The sequence below is a fragment of the Pinus tabuliformis genome, chromosome J, assembly GCF_031772625.1.
Source record: "Pinus tabuliformis cultivar Carrire ecotype Pingquan chromosome J, CPIR1, whole genome shotgun sequence".
Classification (NCBI taxonomy): domain Eukaryota; kingdom Viridiplantae; phylum Streptophyta; class Pinopsida; order Pinales; family Pinaceae; genus Pinus; species Pinus tabuliformis.
In genome coordinates, this window is record NC_142295.1 from 1,136,111,618 (window position 1) to 1,136,128,454 (window position 16,837).

General features: G+C 37.7%; 1 protein-coding gene across 4 annotated transcripts in view; it reads right to left on the bottom strand.

The window, feature by feature from the left end:
* LOC149231085 (large ribosomal subunit protein eL20z-like) overlaps positions 1-16,837 on the bottom strand; it is a 177,542-nt gene that overhangs the window by 45,609 nt on the left and 115,096 nt on the right. For all 4 annotated transcript variants that reach the window (XM_089379118.1, XM_089379120.1, XM_089379116.1 and 1 more), the window contains exon 3: positions 14,547-14,661. In XM_089379118.1, the coding sequence (XP_089235244.1) occupies positions 14,547-14,661 (115 nt within the window). The remainder of the gene's footprint in view (positions 1-14,546; positions 14,662-16,837) is intronic.

Here is a 16,837-nt window from a genome sequence, read left to right on the forward strand (position 1 = left end):
CTCGGCCGAGTCATGGGTGACTCGGCCAACCCGGCCGTTTCCGTTATGACTCGGCCGAGTCACAAAGGAACGGCCCAAGCACACGTAAACAGCAAAAAATATAATTTTTTAATGGATTTTTTAATTGTTTTTTGTTTGGTTTGGACCCCAAACAGTTATATGAATATGCTAAATGATTTTTGGGGTCCATTTCCCCCTCCCAAACCCTATTTAACACACCCAAGTGCTCTCATTCACTCACAGCAGTCTTATGCATTTGAGTGAGAGTCTTCTTTGAGAGTTAGTGAGCAGTTCTTGAGCTTGTTTTGGAGCAGCAGTGAGGAGTCTTGGAGGAGCATTGTAGCTGGAGTGAGGAGCTTCTTGGGCAGCCATTTGAAGCAGCATTGAGGAGCTGATTCTTGGAGCAAGCTTGAGGAGGCAGTTTGTGCCTGGAGGTATTTTTTTCCACCTCTATAAATCTGTTTTTGCTTAGTAAATTTTAGGTGCATATCTAGAAAGCTTAGAGAGTGTTTTTTGTCAAATAAATGAACATTGAATCAATGTTTTTTTTTTTCATTTTCAGATTGTTTGCTTTCATTTCCTAGTCAAAAAATGGCACCTAGAGCAAGAGATCCTGCTTGGGCATATGTTGAAATGGTTGATAGTCAAATGCAATGCAAATTTTGCCATAGGAAAATTAAGGAAGGTCCTGGGAGCATTCATAGGCTGAAACAACACTTGGCAGGGATTAGAGGCCAAATTACCCCATGTACCTCACTAGAAATTGGGGAGATTAGAAAGAATTTGTTGGCCAGCTTTGAGAAATTTAAAGAAGATAAGGCTAGGCAAAAAGACATACAGGCTGAAATTGGGAGGAAGAGGAAGATACAAAAAATGATGGCTATCAACCCCCACTATGATTTTGAGGGTTCTTCCTCTATCCCTCAAACTGAGGCATCCAACCCTTTCCGATATGTTCCTCCCTGTTTTGGTTCTGTTCAAGATAAGGGAAAGGGTAGAATGAATTTGAAAAAGGGTGATGTGACTATCAAAAGTTACTTCACTCCCTCCTCTCCATCAGATGCACATGGTCCTGAAGTTAGTAAAACTCAAGTGCAGCCCACTTTAGATGACCATTGGAAGAAATAATTGAGGGAGACTGCTTTTGATTACATAGCTAGATGGTGGTATGATGCTGATATCTCCTTTAATGCTGCTCGTTCAACATATTATGAGCCTATGTTTGATGCCATACATGCTGCTGGAAAAGGCTTCAAAGGCCCTACTATGCATGAGCTAAGGGGGTTTCGTTTGCAGAAAGAAATTCAATCCATTAATGAGTATTTGCAAGAGTTCAGGGATTCATGGGCAAGAACAGGGTGTACCATCATGTCAGAAGCATGGACTGATCAAAGAAACCGTACCATCATAAACTTTCTTGTCTTCTGCCCACAGGGAACCATGTTTCTAAAATCAGTGGATGCATCTAATAAGATAAAAGATGGCCACTTGTTGTTTCAGCTATTGGATCAGGTTGTTGAGGAGGTGGGGGTGGCTAATGTTGTTCAAATCATCACAGATAATGCCTCTAACTATGTTCTTGCTGGTAAATTGTTAGAGGAAAAACACAAGACCACCTTTTGGATCCCATGTGCTGCACATTGCATAGACCTCATGCTTGAGGATATTGGAAAATTAGATTGGGTCAAAAACACTATAGATCATGCCAAAAGCATAACAAAATTTATCTACAATCATACATTGGTTTTGAGCCTCATGAGGAAACACACTGGGGGCAAGGGTATTATTAGGCCTGCCATCACTAGATTTGCTACACATTTTTTGACATTGCAATCTATGCTTTCCCAACATAGAAACTTGCAAAAGCTGTTTTCCAGTGATGAATGGAATCAAAGCAATTGGTCTAACAAACCAGAAGGCAAAGAATTGAAAAGGAAAGTCCATGAAGAAACTTTTTGGAGAAAGGCAGCAGAGATTGTGAAGCTTGCTGAGCCACTAGTTAAGGTGTTGCGGTTGGTGGATGGGGAAAGGTTGGTTATGGGCTTCATTTATGAGGCTATGGATCAAGCAAAGGAGCAAATAAAGATGGTATACAAGGATAGAGTGGCAAAGTATGGGCCCATTTGGGCAATCATTGATGAAATATGGAACAATCAACTCCATCGCCCTATAGATGTAGCTGGGTATTTTTTGAACCCACGGTATCATTATAAAGCTAAGGAGTCAGGAGCTTTGAGGGGGGAGGTCAGAGATGGACTGGTTGATTGCATTGAACGCATGATCCCATTGGAGTCTGATCAGCTGGAGATACACCGACAGGCCAATATCTTCAGCAATGCAGCAGGTACCTTTGGGAAGAACCTAGCAAAGATTGCAAGAGAAGCAGATGAGCCAGGTAAACAAAAATTTCAATTTTCAAATTCTTAATAGTTTTACTTTTTTTTTAAAGTTTGTTGAATCGTTTATAATTTGAAAGTTAGATATAATTTGTAATTTTGTTGCGCTGACTCATTACACTCCTATGTTTTTTGCAGCACAATGGTGGGAGGCCTTTGGTGGCCATTGTCCTGAATTGCAAAGGTTTGCAATTCGTATTTTGAGTCAAACTTGCAGCGCATCTGGGTGTGAGCGCAATTGGGCTGTCTTTGAGAGGATTCACACAAAGAAGAGAAACCGTTTGGATCAAAAACGGTTAAATGATCTAGTTTTTGTCCAATACAACCTTCGGCTCAAACGAAACCATTTGCTGAACAAAAGACCTGATTCAGATCCCATTGTGTTGGAAGACATTGATCCAACATCAGATTGGGTAGTGGAGAGTTGTCCAGCAGAGTTTGATCCTGATCAGGATCTTGATTTAGATTTAGATATGGAGACATCAGTTGAACTTGAACATGTTGTTCAACTTCACCCTGTTCAGTTGAATGCAGATCCCAATCCACTAGCCTCAGTCTCAAAGCCAGCAAGGACTCCAGTTGTAGGTGCTTCCTCTGCTCAGCCACGACAGAAGCGCAGCCGCATATCTACTCTATCTCAGCTTGCATCTGCTGCAGTTGCACAGCCTGCTAGTGGTACCACTTCTACAATTGCAGTTGGGGATGATGATGAGGAGGATCCATGGGGCCCCCTATCTGACTCTGATGATGATGATCCAGAGATTGATCGACATGATCTTGGCTCCTCTGACAGTAGCTACTAGCCAGTAGTACTGTAGTACTAGTACTGGAGTCTGGTCACCGTCACAGTTTACTTTTGTTGTAGAGGCCATTTCTAGCCTCCTTGGTTATGTGCTTTTTGTTTTGAGTCTTCGATCATGTATGACAGTTGACTATGTATTGCCATTGGGTACCATTTTGATATAATGGATTGGTTCATGAGCCTACTTTGATCATATGTTGTCTTCCATCTATAATTATATTATAATGTTGTGTGTTTGGAAACATGAATGAAAATCTTTAAAATTATGTTTAAAATCTTTAAAATTATGTTTTTTTATAAATAAATAAATAAAAAATATTTAATGTATTTTTTACAACGACCGAGTCACTGAAATCGAGTTGGCCGAGTCATTACCGTTTCGGAGTCGGAGTCGGAGTCGATCCTCGGCCGAGTCGGGGTCGGAGTCGAAGTCTTAAAACACTGATTGGAAGGCAGCAAAGCATGTGTTACGATACCTCAGAGGCACTACCCAGTATGGATTATGTGTTAATTTTAGATAACAATGATATGTTCTATGCTTAAGAGCAATTTACTTCAATTTTCTTATTAGCCCAATATCAATTTCCAGATTAGCAATCACATTAACATGACAGTAAATGTAGATAGAACATAAATAAAAACAGTAGAAGACAAGCCAAGACAAGAGGACACAAGATATGGCGCCAGCGACGGACAAACCCCAATGTGGGGAAACCCTTTGATCAATTCTTCTTATTATTCTTCAAAAGTTCAGCAGAGAGAGGGTACAATATGCAATATTCACTTCCCCAATCAAAGTGAAATATGTCCAGTCAAACAACAGCCACAGAAAGCCCTAACCAGAAAGTCAACGATGGTCAACAGGGCAAAATTTGACCTCCAAAACAGCTCAGTCAAACCCAATCAATTCGGACTCCAACAGTGATCTGAACCAACACAAAACAATCAAACTTGGTCAACGTTGAGTCAAACATGCGGTCAAACCTTCCTGCAATCAACGTTGGTCAAACAGTATGGATTGCCTCAATTTTTTTGCCCATAAATGCGACCTGCCCAAACAAAGATTATCCCACAAAAATCACAGTCAAACAAGGTCAACATTACTTGGTCAACACTGGTCAAACCTCCCTGAAATTCGGTCAACGTAGAAAATTTATCTTCTTCTTCGCACGTGTGGAGAGAGAGAGGTTGCCCAGAACTCTATACCCAATCAGATGAGGAGAGAGAGATATATGAGAAGTTGAGTGATGTCCAAATGAGGCAAAAGCACCTTCTATTTATATGCAAACGTTGAGGATGAATAGACGTGATTGCTGGGCTTTCGAGCCTACATTGGTTCGCTGGCCGACCCTGACAATTTTTCCATAAACGAAATAAATTCATAATTCCATTTGTACATGTCACAATGAGATGATCTTTAGATCAATCCTACACTTCTCGGAAAAAGGAATCTACTAAAAATATCCACTGCATCATATGAGTTGTCCAAGGTGGAGTTTGGCCTTAGTTGCCAAATTTAACATTATGGTACAGATGGACAAAAGGAGTGAAGCTGCAAGGCTTCACTGATGCAAATTGGGCAGGAAATCTATCCGACAGAAAAAGTACATCAGGTGCTATCTTCAGTGTTGGGTCTGTAGCGATTTCTCGATACAGCAGGAAGTAGAGATCTGTGGTGCTCAACTCGGCAGAGGCTGAATATATGGCTACAAGTCAAGAAACATATGAAGCAATCTAGTTGAGGAAAATACTTGTGGGACTATTCAATTAGGAGATGGATCTGACAGTAATATATTGTGATAATCAGAGTTGCATTAAGCTCTCTAAGAATTTGGTATTTCATGGCATGTCCAATCATTTGTGCACTGTGTGCACAGGAGAATTATGCTTGCTACAATACATTCCAACTAAGGAGCAAAATGTTGACATCTTTACAAAGGCATTGTTGAGAGGTAAATTCGAATTCCACAAGTGCAAGATAGGGGTGGTGGAAAATCTCTTTCTTGCTAAGAGGGAGTAATGAAAAAATGTAGCAAGAAAGGCTCAATTTGACTTTAGCCTTAGTCAAATTGAGTAAATCGGATTTCCACATCAGCAGGACAACTTGAAGGCAACTAACTAGTGTGACATGGATCTTGTCACTCAGTTAGCTCAATAAATTCGAGTTAGAGAGATTGGAGTTCAGTTATGCATGTGTGATTGCTAAATTTTAGTAATCCATTTAGTTATTTTCAATTGTATTCAGTTAACTGACCTCTAACTAAATTGAAGGTCAATTGTGCAGTGGGATAGCAGTCTAATTCAGAGATTTGTTAGTTAACTAATCAATCAACCTAAAATAGCTAGTGCATGCAGGGAATTCGAGTTCCTCAGCTAAAGTGGAGATAACAAAGCAATGTAACATCTATTGTAGACTAGTCTTGAGTGTACAAGTGTTGCATGCAATTAGTGATCAATCCTTGGGAATTGTGCAATCAATTTGGAGGAAATTCCTAAAGAATATGGACTAATTTCCTCAGGATTTGCGCAAGGAAATAAGAGTCTAGGTGAGTTGATATTTGGCTAAGTGTTGGCCAAAGTTGTTCATTGAGGAGAGAGAATAATTATTCTTTTGTAGGTTGAGCTCAAAGCTGGAGCTAGCAATTATAATAGATTTTCTATTCATCTGATTAATACAAAGAGGCTTGAGGGGTTTTTCCTAGTTGAGTTCCCCTAGAAATCATTGTGTATTTGTGGTTTTGCTTATTGCATGTCTATGCATGTTGTTCTAAATTGTGAATTTCATTTCCCAAATTAGTAGAGTAGAATTGTGTCTCATGATTTTATATTAAATTTCATGACCAGTTGCAATTCTATCAGATTTCTACACCAAGTACATATAAAACTTCTTGAATAGTCAAAGTTTTACCTTGATTCAGATGGAAAGAAATGGAACCAAATTCCTTTATAGGATATGTAAAGTTATCTCCAAGAATGATCTTCAAATTTGTCTCCCTCTCAACCAAATTAGAGAGTACTTCTTTGTAACCAGTTAAGTGCCTTGAAGCACCACTATCAACGAACCAACTATCACAAGAATCTGTAGAAGATGAACTAGAAAGAGTAGAAACAAGAAAGTACTCTGATTGAATCTCAGTTGCATTAATATCATACCTTTGGTTCCTTGAGGAACAATAGTTTCCTTTGCGAGCAAAAGGAGCTTCCCTTCTTCTGTAATCAGATTTGTTGGAACGATTGTTGAAGTTGAATTTTGATGCTTTTTTTTATTTTCTAAACAATCACGAGCACAGTGGCCATGCTTGTGATAGTTGCAGCAATGGACTTTGATAAGCCTCTGGTCTATTGAGAGGAGTTGTTGGCAGCAGGCTTTCTCGAATAGTGAATTCCTCTTCTTCCGTTCTTCTTCTTGCCTTATACAGCAAGGGCAATAGGTTTTCCCTCCTCATGCTTGGGAATTCTCCCTCTGGAAATCATTTTGGCTTCTCCTTGACCACACTTTCCCAGAAGTTCATAAAATGTGGGAAACTTATCATTGTTGTTGATGGTAGTAATAAAAGTCTCCCAAGAAGAAAGAAGACATCCAAGTGTAATCAACACCAGTTCTTTGTTAGGAACAGCTTCACCAGAAGTTGACAGTTGATCTTTGATTTTTTATATCCTCATGAAGTATGCTTGAATGGCCTCTCCTCTGTTCATTTTAATATCCTTGAGTTGGATTTTCAAGGCAAGAATTTGACTCAAGTTGTTCACTTGATATATTCCAATCAGCATGTCATACATTTATTTGGCTTTCTTCAGGGTGGCAACAAAAGTGATGAGGTGGTCTCCAAGAGAATCAAGGATAATCTTTTTAGCCTTGACTTCTCCTTTCTTGAATTTGGCTTTGATAGCAGCATTGGAGTTTTCAGTTGGTTTTGTTATCTCGCTTTCAACATACTCGAGAACATCATGTTCCTCAAGAGTAATATCCAATCTGGCCTTCCAAGGGAAAAAGTTTGAAGCACCAATCAGCTTCTCTTCATTCTTAAAGTAAGAGGAAGACATATTGATCTGCTCAAAATTTCAGCAACAAATAAAGAGGGGCACCAATCAGCTTCTCTTCATTCTTAAAGTAAGAGGAAGACATATTGATCTGCTCAAAATTTCAGCAACAAATAAAGAGGGGCAAGCAAGAGATATATTAACAAAAAATGGACTGCAAAAAGAGTTGCAAGTAGAGTGGACAACAAACAAAAAAATGAGTTGTAAATGAAGCAGACAGCAAGCAAAAAATGAGTTGTAAATGGGGTGGACAGCAAGAGATTTTCCAGCAGAGAATGGGTTGGAGAAGCACTAGTCTTCTTGGGCTTGTCTTCACCAAAGTTGTGATACCATGTTGAAATTCTGAAGTTTTGTGTTGTTACAATCACTTAAATCCAAAACTTCTTTATGCTACAATATAAGTTAAGTAATTGTAAATAGAACATAAACCATATGCACAATAGAAGATGGCCAATAACTCAATGAGACACAGATAAGTTAGGTCAATGACCAAGGCAAAACCCACAAAGAGAAAACCCAACCAGATTCTTCTTCTATTAGAAATCAATTGTTCAACAAAGATACAAAGTACAATGAGAGAATGAAGAAGTTCACCCAAATCTGAAGAAGATCTCTGATAGCAGTAGTTGATGTAGACATTGCAGCATTTTGGCTCTCCAAGATCTGCCCTTGCTCTCTCTCTCTCTCTCTCTCAAGTTCGAATTCTCCTTTCACAAGCACCAGTGTCAAATGAGGATGAGAGGCACAAATATATAGGAAAAGCAAGGAGTTTGAATTCATGAGGGAGTAACTCCTATGCCTTGAGGAGTTACTCACGCCAAAATTGCAGAGTAACTTATGTCATAAGGGAGGTGCGTTGTCCTTAGTAACTTATACCATCAAGAGGGAGTACACATGCCTTGAGTAACTTGCACCATAAAGAGAGAGAGGTCTGCATGCCTTGAAGAATGTAACTTATGCATTGAAGAGGTGTAAGAGGAATCTTATGACAAGTCATAAATGTGTGTAAGAGATGTGTAAGAGGTGCGTAAGAGCATTCAAGAGAGAGGAACGAATTCATTTAGGGGGAGAGAGTGAGAGAGGTATGAGTGCCATCAAAGAGAGAGATGAGGTGGATTGATTGCCAAGTAGGAGAGGTGACATGTATTTCTCTTTTAATAATATTATTATAGCATCATAAGGATAATAATAATAATATTAATAATATTGATGATTAAATTAAAAATTAATTAATTGAGATTGATTAAGGACAAGTTAAGTGATTTTCCATCATCTATATATGATTACGAATTGATGGAAGGTGATTTACTAATTTTGGAAAGTCGTAGCTGCAAAGATAGACATGACTTTCTATTTTTAGAAAGTCACTCTAGAAAGGCCATAAATGAAATTTTATTCAAGGAGATTCATCCCATAGCTGCCAATTTTCAATAGGACGAACAACTATATATTGATCCTATTCACTCTCCTTCAAGACAGATTTCGCATCATCTGATCTGAGGCATTTGCAAGCTAAATGAGGCATCTCTTCTCTGTGATTTGCGAGCTGACTGAGGCATCTCTTCTCTGTGGTATGCAAGCTTCTCTGTGGTATTATTCTTGGTGGTGTGCCAGCTTCTTTGTGGCACTATCTTCTGTAGTATGCGAGCTTCTCTGTGGCACTATCTTCTGTGGTATGCGAGCTTCTCTAAGGCACCATTAATCTGAGTTCTGTAAGCATTCTTCTATGGCTAAAGCAAAGGGTCTGTGGCACTGTTTCTTGTGGTTCATACGAAGATCTGAGGCACCATTAATCCGAGTTTTGTGACTGAGGAACAGGCCGAATTTCGGCCCTCTTGGAGATCTGTGGCAGACCTGATCACAGACCTTGTATTAGACCTTCTTGGAAGGCATACTTATGATGATTGTCTTGGCATACTGAAGGATTGATTTGGCATGCTATTTTGATTGATGTACAAATTGATGAATTGAACTCTCTCTCATAAGGAAAGATTTGTCGAGTTTTCCCCTTGTGAGTTTTGCCCTGGCCGCTGGCCTAAATTTTGGTGTCTCTTGTCTACTGTTTTCATTATGATCTACTGCTCTACTGATGGTTGAAATTTTTCATGTATAACCGCTTGATGATTGGAATGCTATGAAGAAGACAAATTTTATCATTGGAAGTAGTTATCAGTATGAAAAATTGTACTAGTCTTGATTGCACTAGAAAATCAAGAAGAAGCATATGGCTGATACAAGTCATGGAGATATAATGGCATGTCATCAGCTAGTGGTGGCTGTTAGGGGCTGCTGGCTGCATGGCTGAACGGCTAGCTGTCATGAATGGGAGAAAAGTTTTCTCCTATACAATTACCCATTTTGGTGGGTAACAAGATGCACATAAGTTTTTTTTCAAAATTTGAATATTTTATGTATTTTTTGGTCAACTGGTTTTGTGGTCCTAGTTTGTTTCCAGTGTTTGCCTGATTCTCTTTTTTAGGGTTGATCAGTTTGATGAAAAGTCCACAGTTCTAATAAAAATGATTCCAATTGTGCCTTGCAGATCCAAATCAAGAAGAGAATGTGATCCTGAAGGTTAACCATCTACAGAGTTTTATTAGCTACTCAATCAGGCAATGGCACCATGTACTTTGGATAAAGTCTTTGTTATGTAAAAAATTAGTTAGTCTTTAATTTTAGATTTATTATTTAATTTTAGGATTAATTAGACGAAAGGGCACGATCATAAGATCATGCCCTTTCCCCAAAGGGTGCCCGTGGCAGTATTTAAGCCAGGAAACCCCATTGTAAAAGACATCATCTGTAATTTTATCTTTTAATAAAACATTTATACATATTTTCTGCATATCAGAAGTTTTTTATACTTCATTGGTATCGGAGCGGTTCATTCTCGGTGTAGAGTTGCCCGTCCGTCCGCTGCCCACAGTCCCCCGTCCTCCTGTCGATTGTCTGTACCGAAATCCGCTGTCGTCCTCCGCATCTGCGCTGACCATTCCACATTGTTTCACTGCCACCGTCTCACAACAAATCACTGCTTTGGTTGCGACGGCTCAAATTGTAGCCTTCTCGTCCGTGACAAAGCTACCAGTCATCGACGGACTGTTCAGAGTGCCTGCGGTGACATATATTCCCAGCCTGCGGTGATATATATAAGCGACGTGCTGTTCAGAGTTTAACGAAATATATTAGCGTGTTCGATAAGTTTCAGGACAGGAGGAAAAGACGTGACTGTCCATTCGTAGGTTATAATTATAACGTGATTTGATTATATATATATCATATTTAATTTATATATATATAATATATATATATATAATTTAATTATAAGTTATATTATAACTTTAATTTATATATATAAGGTTAATAATTATAAATTATAATTATTATAATTTATAATTAATTAAAAAATTATTATTAATTAAATTAAATTATTAAATTAATTTAATTTTAAAAAAAAAATATATATATATATATAATAATTAATTAATTTAATTAAATTATTAAATTAATTTAATTTAATTATTTAAAAAAAAAAAAAAGGGAAGGAAAAATATTTTAGCTGGCAAATAAATACACGCCTCCGCAAACCCGCTCAATGTCGACAATGACAATGGCGGATTTCCAAAACAGGTTGTTGGATGCAGAGCAAAAGATAAATAACAACCACGACGAGGTCAGTAAAAGATTAAATGAAGTCGAGAGCAAGCTTGGGGAGCAAGCGGACAAAATCAAAAATCTTGAAGATACGACAAATCGAATAGAGATAAAAATGGAAAGTCAACATGTCCAAACAGGAGTAAACTTCAACGAGGTCTTAACAATGCTAAAAGTTCTGTGTAAAAGGTCGAATTGTACGCCCGAACAACTGCTAAAAGAAGGTGAAGAGAATCAAGAACACCTTTCGTCAGATTCAACTAAGTCCACAGACTCTCATGACAAAGTTGAATCCCCAAAAAAATCAGTGACACCCCACCAAGAAGCGAGTAACACAGCCTTTACAAACAAGCAACTCTGGGATAACTTTACCAATCAACACCCTTTTTTCGCTCAACCAGTAGCAACATACCAGCGACGGGCAAAAGTCGAGACTCGAGATGCCTAAATTCGATGGAAACGAAAAAAATAATGTTGCATGGATAAATAAAGCAGAAGAATACTTTGAGATATATGACATCACTGACGATGACGAAAAGCTCAGACATGCATCCATGAAAATGGAGGGAGAAGCATATAACTGGTATATGTGGTGGAAAAAGACAACACATGTCATTAGCTGGAGGAAATTTAAAGATGCATTCTTCAAAAGATTCCAAGGTGTAAAGGAAGAAGAGTTCTTTTCAAAACTTATCAAACTACGACAAAAAGGAAGTGTTGATGAATACACTCAAGAATGGGAGACCTTAGTAACACGAGTACCTGGGTTATCAGAATCTCGTCTAATTCAGTCATACATCTCGGGACTCAAAACCCATTTACAAGCAGAACTTGAGATGCATGACATTACATCTATAGAAGTAGCAAGACGAAAAGCAAAAACAGCCGAAAAGAAATCCGAACCAATATTTTGGTCAACAGCGGAAAAAGCTTATGCAAGACGAAGGATACCTCAGTATGTGGACTCAAATAATACAAGATATGTTCCACCACATCGCCGTGAAGATGAAAAATCTAATGTGGAAATGCAAAGGATAAAAGAGGGTAAATGTAAACGCTGTGGTGAGAAGTGGGACCCCAAACATAGATGTGTTAAAGGAAAAGAACCAAAGAACCTATATAATTGTGAAGCAACCAATGATTCGAACAGTGAAGATTATGACATAGAAGACACAGAAGACGCCGCAGAATTCTCACCAGAATTAGATGACGGAAGTATTCCGCAAGTGTCATTATCAGCCATGACAGGTATATCACAACCTCAGACCTTAAAGTTAAAAGGACACATAAAGAAGAACAACGTAGTGGTTCTCATCGACTCTGGAAGCACACACAATTTTTTAGATACAGCCGTGGCAAAGAGACTCAATATCTTTTCATTTCCCTTACCAAACATGAAAGTGATGGTAGCTAATGGTAAGAAGATTGAAAAGGTAGGGAAATGCCATAAGGTCAATTTGCAGATTCAAAACTTTAATCTAGAGTCTCCATTCTTCACGGTACCGTTAGGAGGAGTAGATGTAGTCTTAGGTATCCAATGGTTACGAACTTTAGGTACTTATGCCGCCAACCATCAAGTACAATTTATAAAATTTAAATGGGGAGGTCAGAAGTACAAGCTACACGGATTCCAAGCACCAGAAAATCAAGTTGTATCATCATCTCAGATGATGAAACTAACTCGAAAAGGAGCACCCGCTTATGTAGTACAATGTCACCAGTTAGAGATGTTATCTGCAAATATGACTAGAGAAGAGTCACCAGAGATACAAGATTTGATTCGGAAGCATGAAAAAGTATTTCAAGACCTACCTATGAAGATGCCACCTAACAGGGAAATTGAACATACAATAGAAGTCAAGGCAGGGTCAGACCCTGTCAACATCAAGCCATACCAATATCCACATCACCAAAAAACGGAACTTGACAGATTAATCCAAGACCTTTTAAAGTGTGCGACCTTGATCATCTTAGAATATCTGATCAAGTGGAAGGACTTACCCGAAGAAGACGCTTTCTGGGAGAATGAATCATCCTTCAACAACATCCATCGTTACTTATGCTTTGAGGACAAAGCATTCTTTCGAGAGGAAGGCAATGTTATGTAAAAAATTAGTTAGTCTTTAATTTTAGATTTATTATTTAATTTTAGGATTAATTAGACGAAAGGGCACGATCATAAGATCATGCCCTTTCCCCAAAGGGTGCCCGTGGCAGTATTTAAGCAAGGAAACCCCATTGTAAAAGACATCATCTGTAATTTTATCTTTTAATAAAACATTTATACATATTTTCTGCATATCAGAAGTTTTTTTATACTTCAGTCTTGATGAAGGGACCTTTACAAAGGCATAAAAATAAAAGGTTATCCAGAAGAAGTCACATGTCAAGAGCAATAAAGGGGCTCATTTTGTGGCCCACATACCCCAGAGGTCAAGCTAGGTCAACTTAAGCATGGCATTAACCATCACCAAGGGCATTAAATCTTGCCATACTCAAAATTGGTGATCAAGATGAGAGAAGAATGAAGGCCACAATTGAGATGCCTCAACATTTTAGCCTTCAACAAAAATGGATGGAGAGGTTATCTTGCCAAGATCAAGATCCTATCAGTGGGTGACCAATCTCTACATGCTAAGGCATTTATCATGTCATGCAATATGTATGTACTAGCACATTTATATTGTATTTGTTGGCTGTTATATTTTGTATTGACATGAAAGTTTGGATTGTGGAGATAATGGCCCACAATAGCACCAGTTTTGATACTTACTGTTCATACTGTGCATAGTTTTGCATCTAATTTGCCATGTATGGCATACATGTTAAGGTTAAAGGCTTCCCTAAAGACTGCCTGTTTTTATTACTTCACCATAAATAGGGATGTACAGATTGCAATAAACATCATTGGCATATTTCATCGAGCATTATCAGTCCATTCCAAACAAGCTATAGTGGACTTTGTGGCAAATCTATAACATAAGTTGTGGCCATCTGAAGTTTAGCCTAGCTGCCACGCAGTTTGCATTATTGAGATTGACGCCCTAGGATTTTGCACTCCAAATCAGCTCAGAACTACAAGATATTGACATCTTAGATAGGATGGTTCCTAAAACAAGAGGCTTACACCTTAACATTTGGTTATACAAGATCTATCCCTGGGACAATAATTTTTGTCTGTTAAATACCATAACAGTTGCCTGTTCAAGCAGAATTTCTGTACAGGATGCAGTTCCTACAGTTGGAAAAACTGGAATGAAAATAATAGTAGGGCACACATTCTTCCCACGCGAAAAGAAGCATCAAGTAAAAATTACATGAAAGGAATTTGTTTAGTTAAAAAACATTTTCTTAAATGATATAAATGTGATGTAGATGTTTCATTTACTAGCATGTTATTATTTACCAAAATAGATGGAGTTATCAAGTAAACAAAGAACGTAATAAATGTACACAAACATCTCAGTCAGGCTTTTCATCTCCTTAAGTGTCCATCCAAATGCACATCTGTGGCCTTCCCTTTTCCAATTAATGAAATAAAATAATACAATTCATATTTTAAACAAGCAAAAGTACTGTAAAACAAGGTTACAGGAAACCCTGAGGACAAAATAACTGGTTACTGGAAAGCAAGAAAAGAAATTGGTACTTACTGCAATAGTGCAGGCCACCAGACCGGGTTTTTCTCGGTGATCATGTCTGACACACAAGAGAAGAAATGCTCCCACATACCAAGGAACTGAAGCTAGGAAAAAACCGATGATGAAACTAGCACAAAAGAAAGAAACAGTTTCAGTCATCTGCCTAGCTTGGAAATTACAAGTTAAAAAATTAAATTGTGTCCTACATAATAAAAGAAAAGTCAAACTGTAACGAATGCAATACTTAAGCACAGTACATGACCTTCGATGGGATTATTTCCCACTATTTTAGAATATACAAAGGCATTATATTTCTGTTGCAGAACCTTAAGGTTATTTATTTTGATCAACCAAAATCCTTGGGCATCTAAGAGAAAAATCAGAAAAAATAACTGAAAGAAGCAGTGAATAAGATACCAATGCTCAGCCCATTCTTTTGCAGACAATTTGTGTTCATTCAAATATTACTAAACTTTAAAATATAGGTTGTGTTATCTCTTGGATTATCCCTAGAGGAAAAGTCCTAACCTCACCAAGGGGAAAACCTAAGGAAACCATCAGGCAAGCTACCCACACAGTACATGACCTTCGATGGGATTATTTCCAACTATTTTAGAATATACAAAGGCATTATATTTCTGTTGCAGAACCTTAAGGTTATTTATTTTGATCAACCAAAATCCTTGGGCATCTAAGAGAAAAATTAGAAAAAATAACTGAAAGAAGCAGTGAATAAGATACCAATGCTCAGCCCATTCTTTTGCAGACAATTTGTGTTCATTCAAATATTACTAAACTTTAAAATATAGGTTGTGTTATCTCTTGGATTATCCCTAGAGGAAAAGTCCTAACCTCACCAAGGGGAAAACCTAAGGAAACCATCAGGCAAGCTACCCACTGTCAACTCAGCAGCCTTGCCCCTCACTTCTAGGTCTAGGGATGGTTTCCTATCCTAAGGGGGGATTCCTCATGCTTAATCCTAAGCATGCCATTGTAGTATAGTGGTGAGAGTATGACTTGGATTAAATGTTGACTTATATTGGAGAGATCTGTCACAATTGTTGATTCTTTGAATAACTATCAATGCAATCATGTCAACCATGTGATTTAAACAGTATCTTTGCCACAAGTAAAAGAGGCATTCAAAAAATATTGACCCCACAACAAAGAAAATGTTGGTTAAATAACAAAAATAATTTTTTATGATTTTCTGGGTGAGAAATGGCTTATAGAAAGGGTATGACAGGTGCCAATACGAGAGGGTGAAAGGGTAATCTTCCCGAATGTTGTTTCCATTGCACTATAACAGTCAAGCAAGCGAATGGGTTATTCTAGGAGACCTAGGGGAACTCCCATTTCAACTGAAAATAGATATCATTTACATAGGAAAGTGTTATGTCATTGCATCACCATTCATTCCATTGTTGAATAAAGATTGCAAGAGTTTAATGCATGTTCAATAGAGAAATTGAAACCTTAATACAAAGGTCAATAACAACCAAAACACCAGTTCATATATACATTAGTAAATCATGTGAAATCACTGGCTTTATTCAATTGCAAGATCCCAGATGTTTATCACCATAAATTAAACCGTGCCAATTTAGGAACCACCGCGTGAAATTATACACCGAATTCGTTCATATACCAATAATGCATTATGAATTATCAAGAAATGTCATTCAAATGAGAGGAGATTACTCAAGAAAATCAATTGTTTGAACTTTTCATCTGAATTGTACCCCATAATTAGTCACATATTCACAAGGGTGCATGTGAAAAGATGTGTTCTTAGAAGGAATCCAACATTATTCAATTGTGCTGCAGTTACATGTAATTATAATGGAAAGAACTAAAGAAATGATGTTTTTTTACACCAAATTTGTTCATATACCAACAATGAATTATGAGCTATCAAGAAATGTGATTCAAATGAGAGGAGATTACTCAAGAAAATCAATTGTTTACTTTCAATCTGAATTGTACCCCAAAATTAGTCATATATTCAAAAAGGATGCATATGAAAAGATGTGTTCTTAGAGGGAATGCAACATTATTCAATTGTATTGCAGTTACATTTAATTATAATGGAAAGAACTAAAGAAATGATTTTTTTCAGAGAAAAAAAGGCGTAATTTTATTCATCCCAAAGAAGAGCTAAAATTACATTTTGTATATGATGAACGCAATAGACAAAAACGCCACACGGGATTGAAAATAATAGAGCACCAGGCTCAAAATTAACCCAATGCCCCGGGCAGAGAAAACTACAAAGTAACAGAAAATGACCCTAGGGGACCACA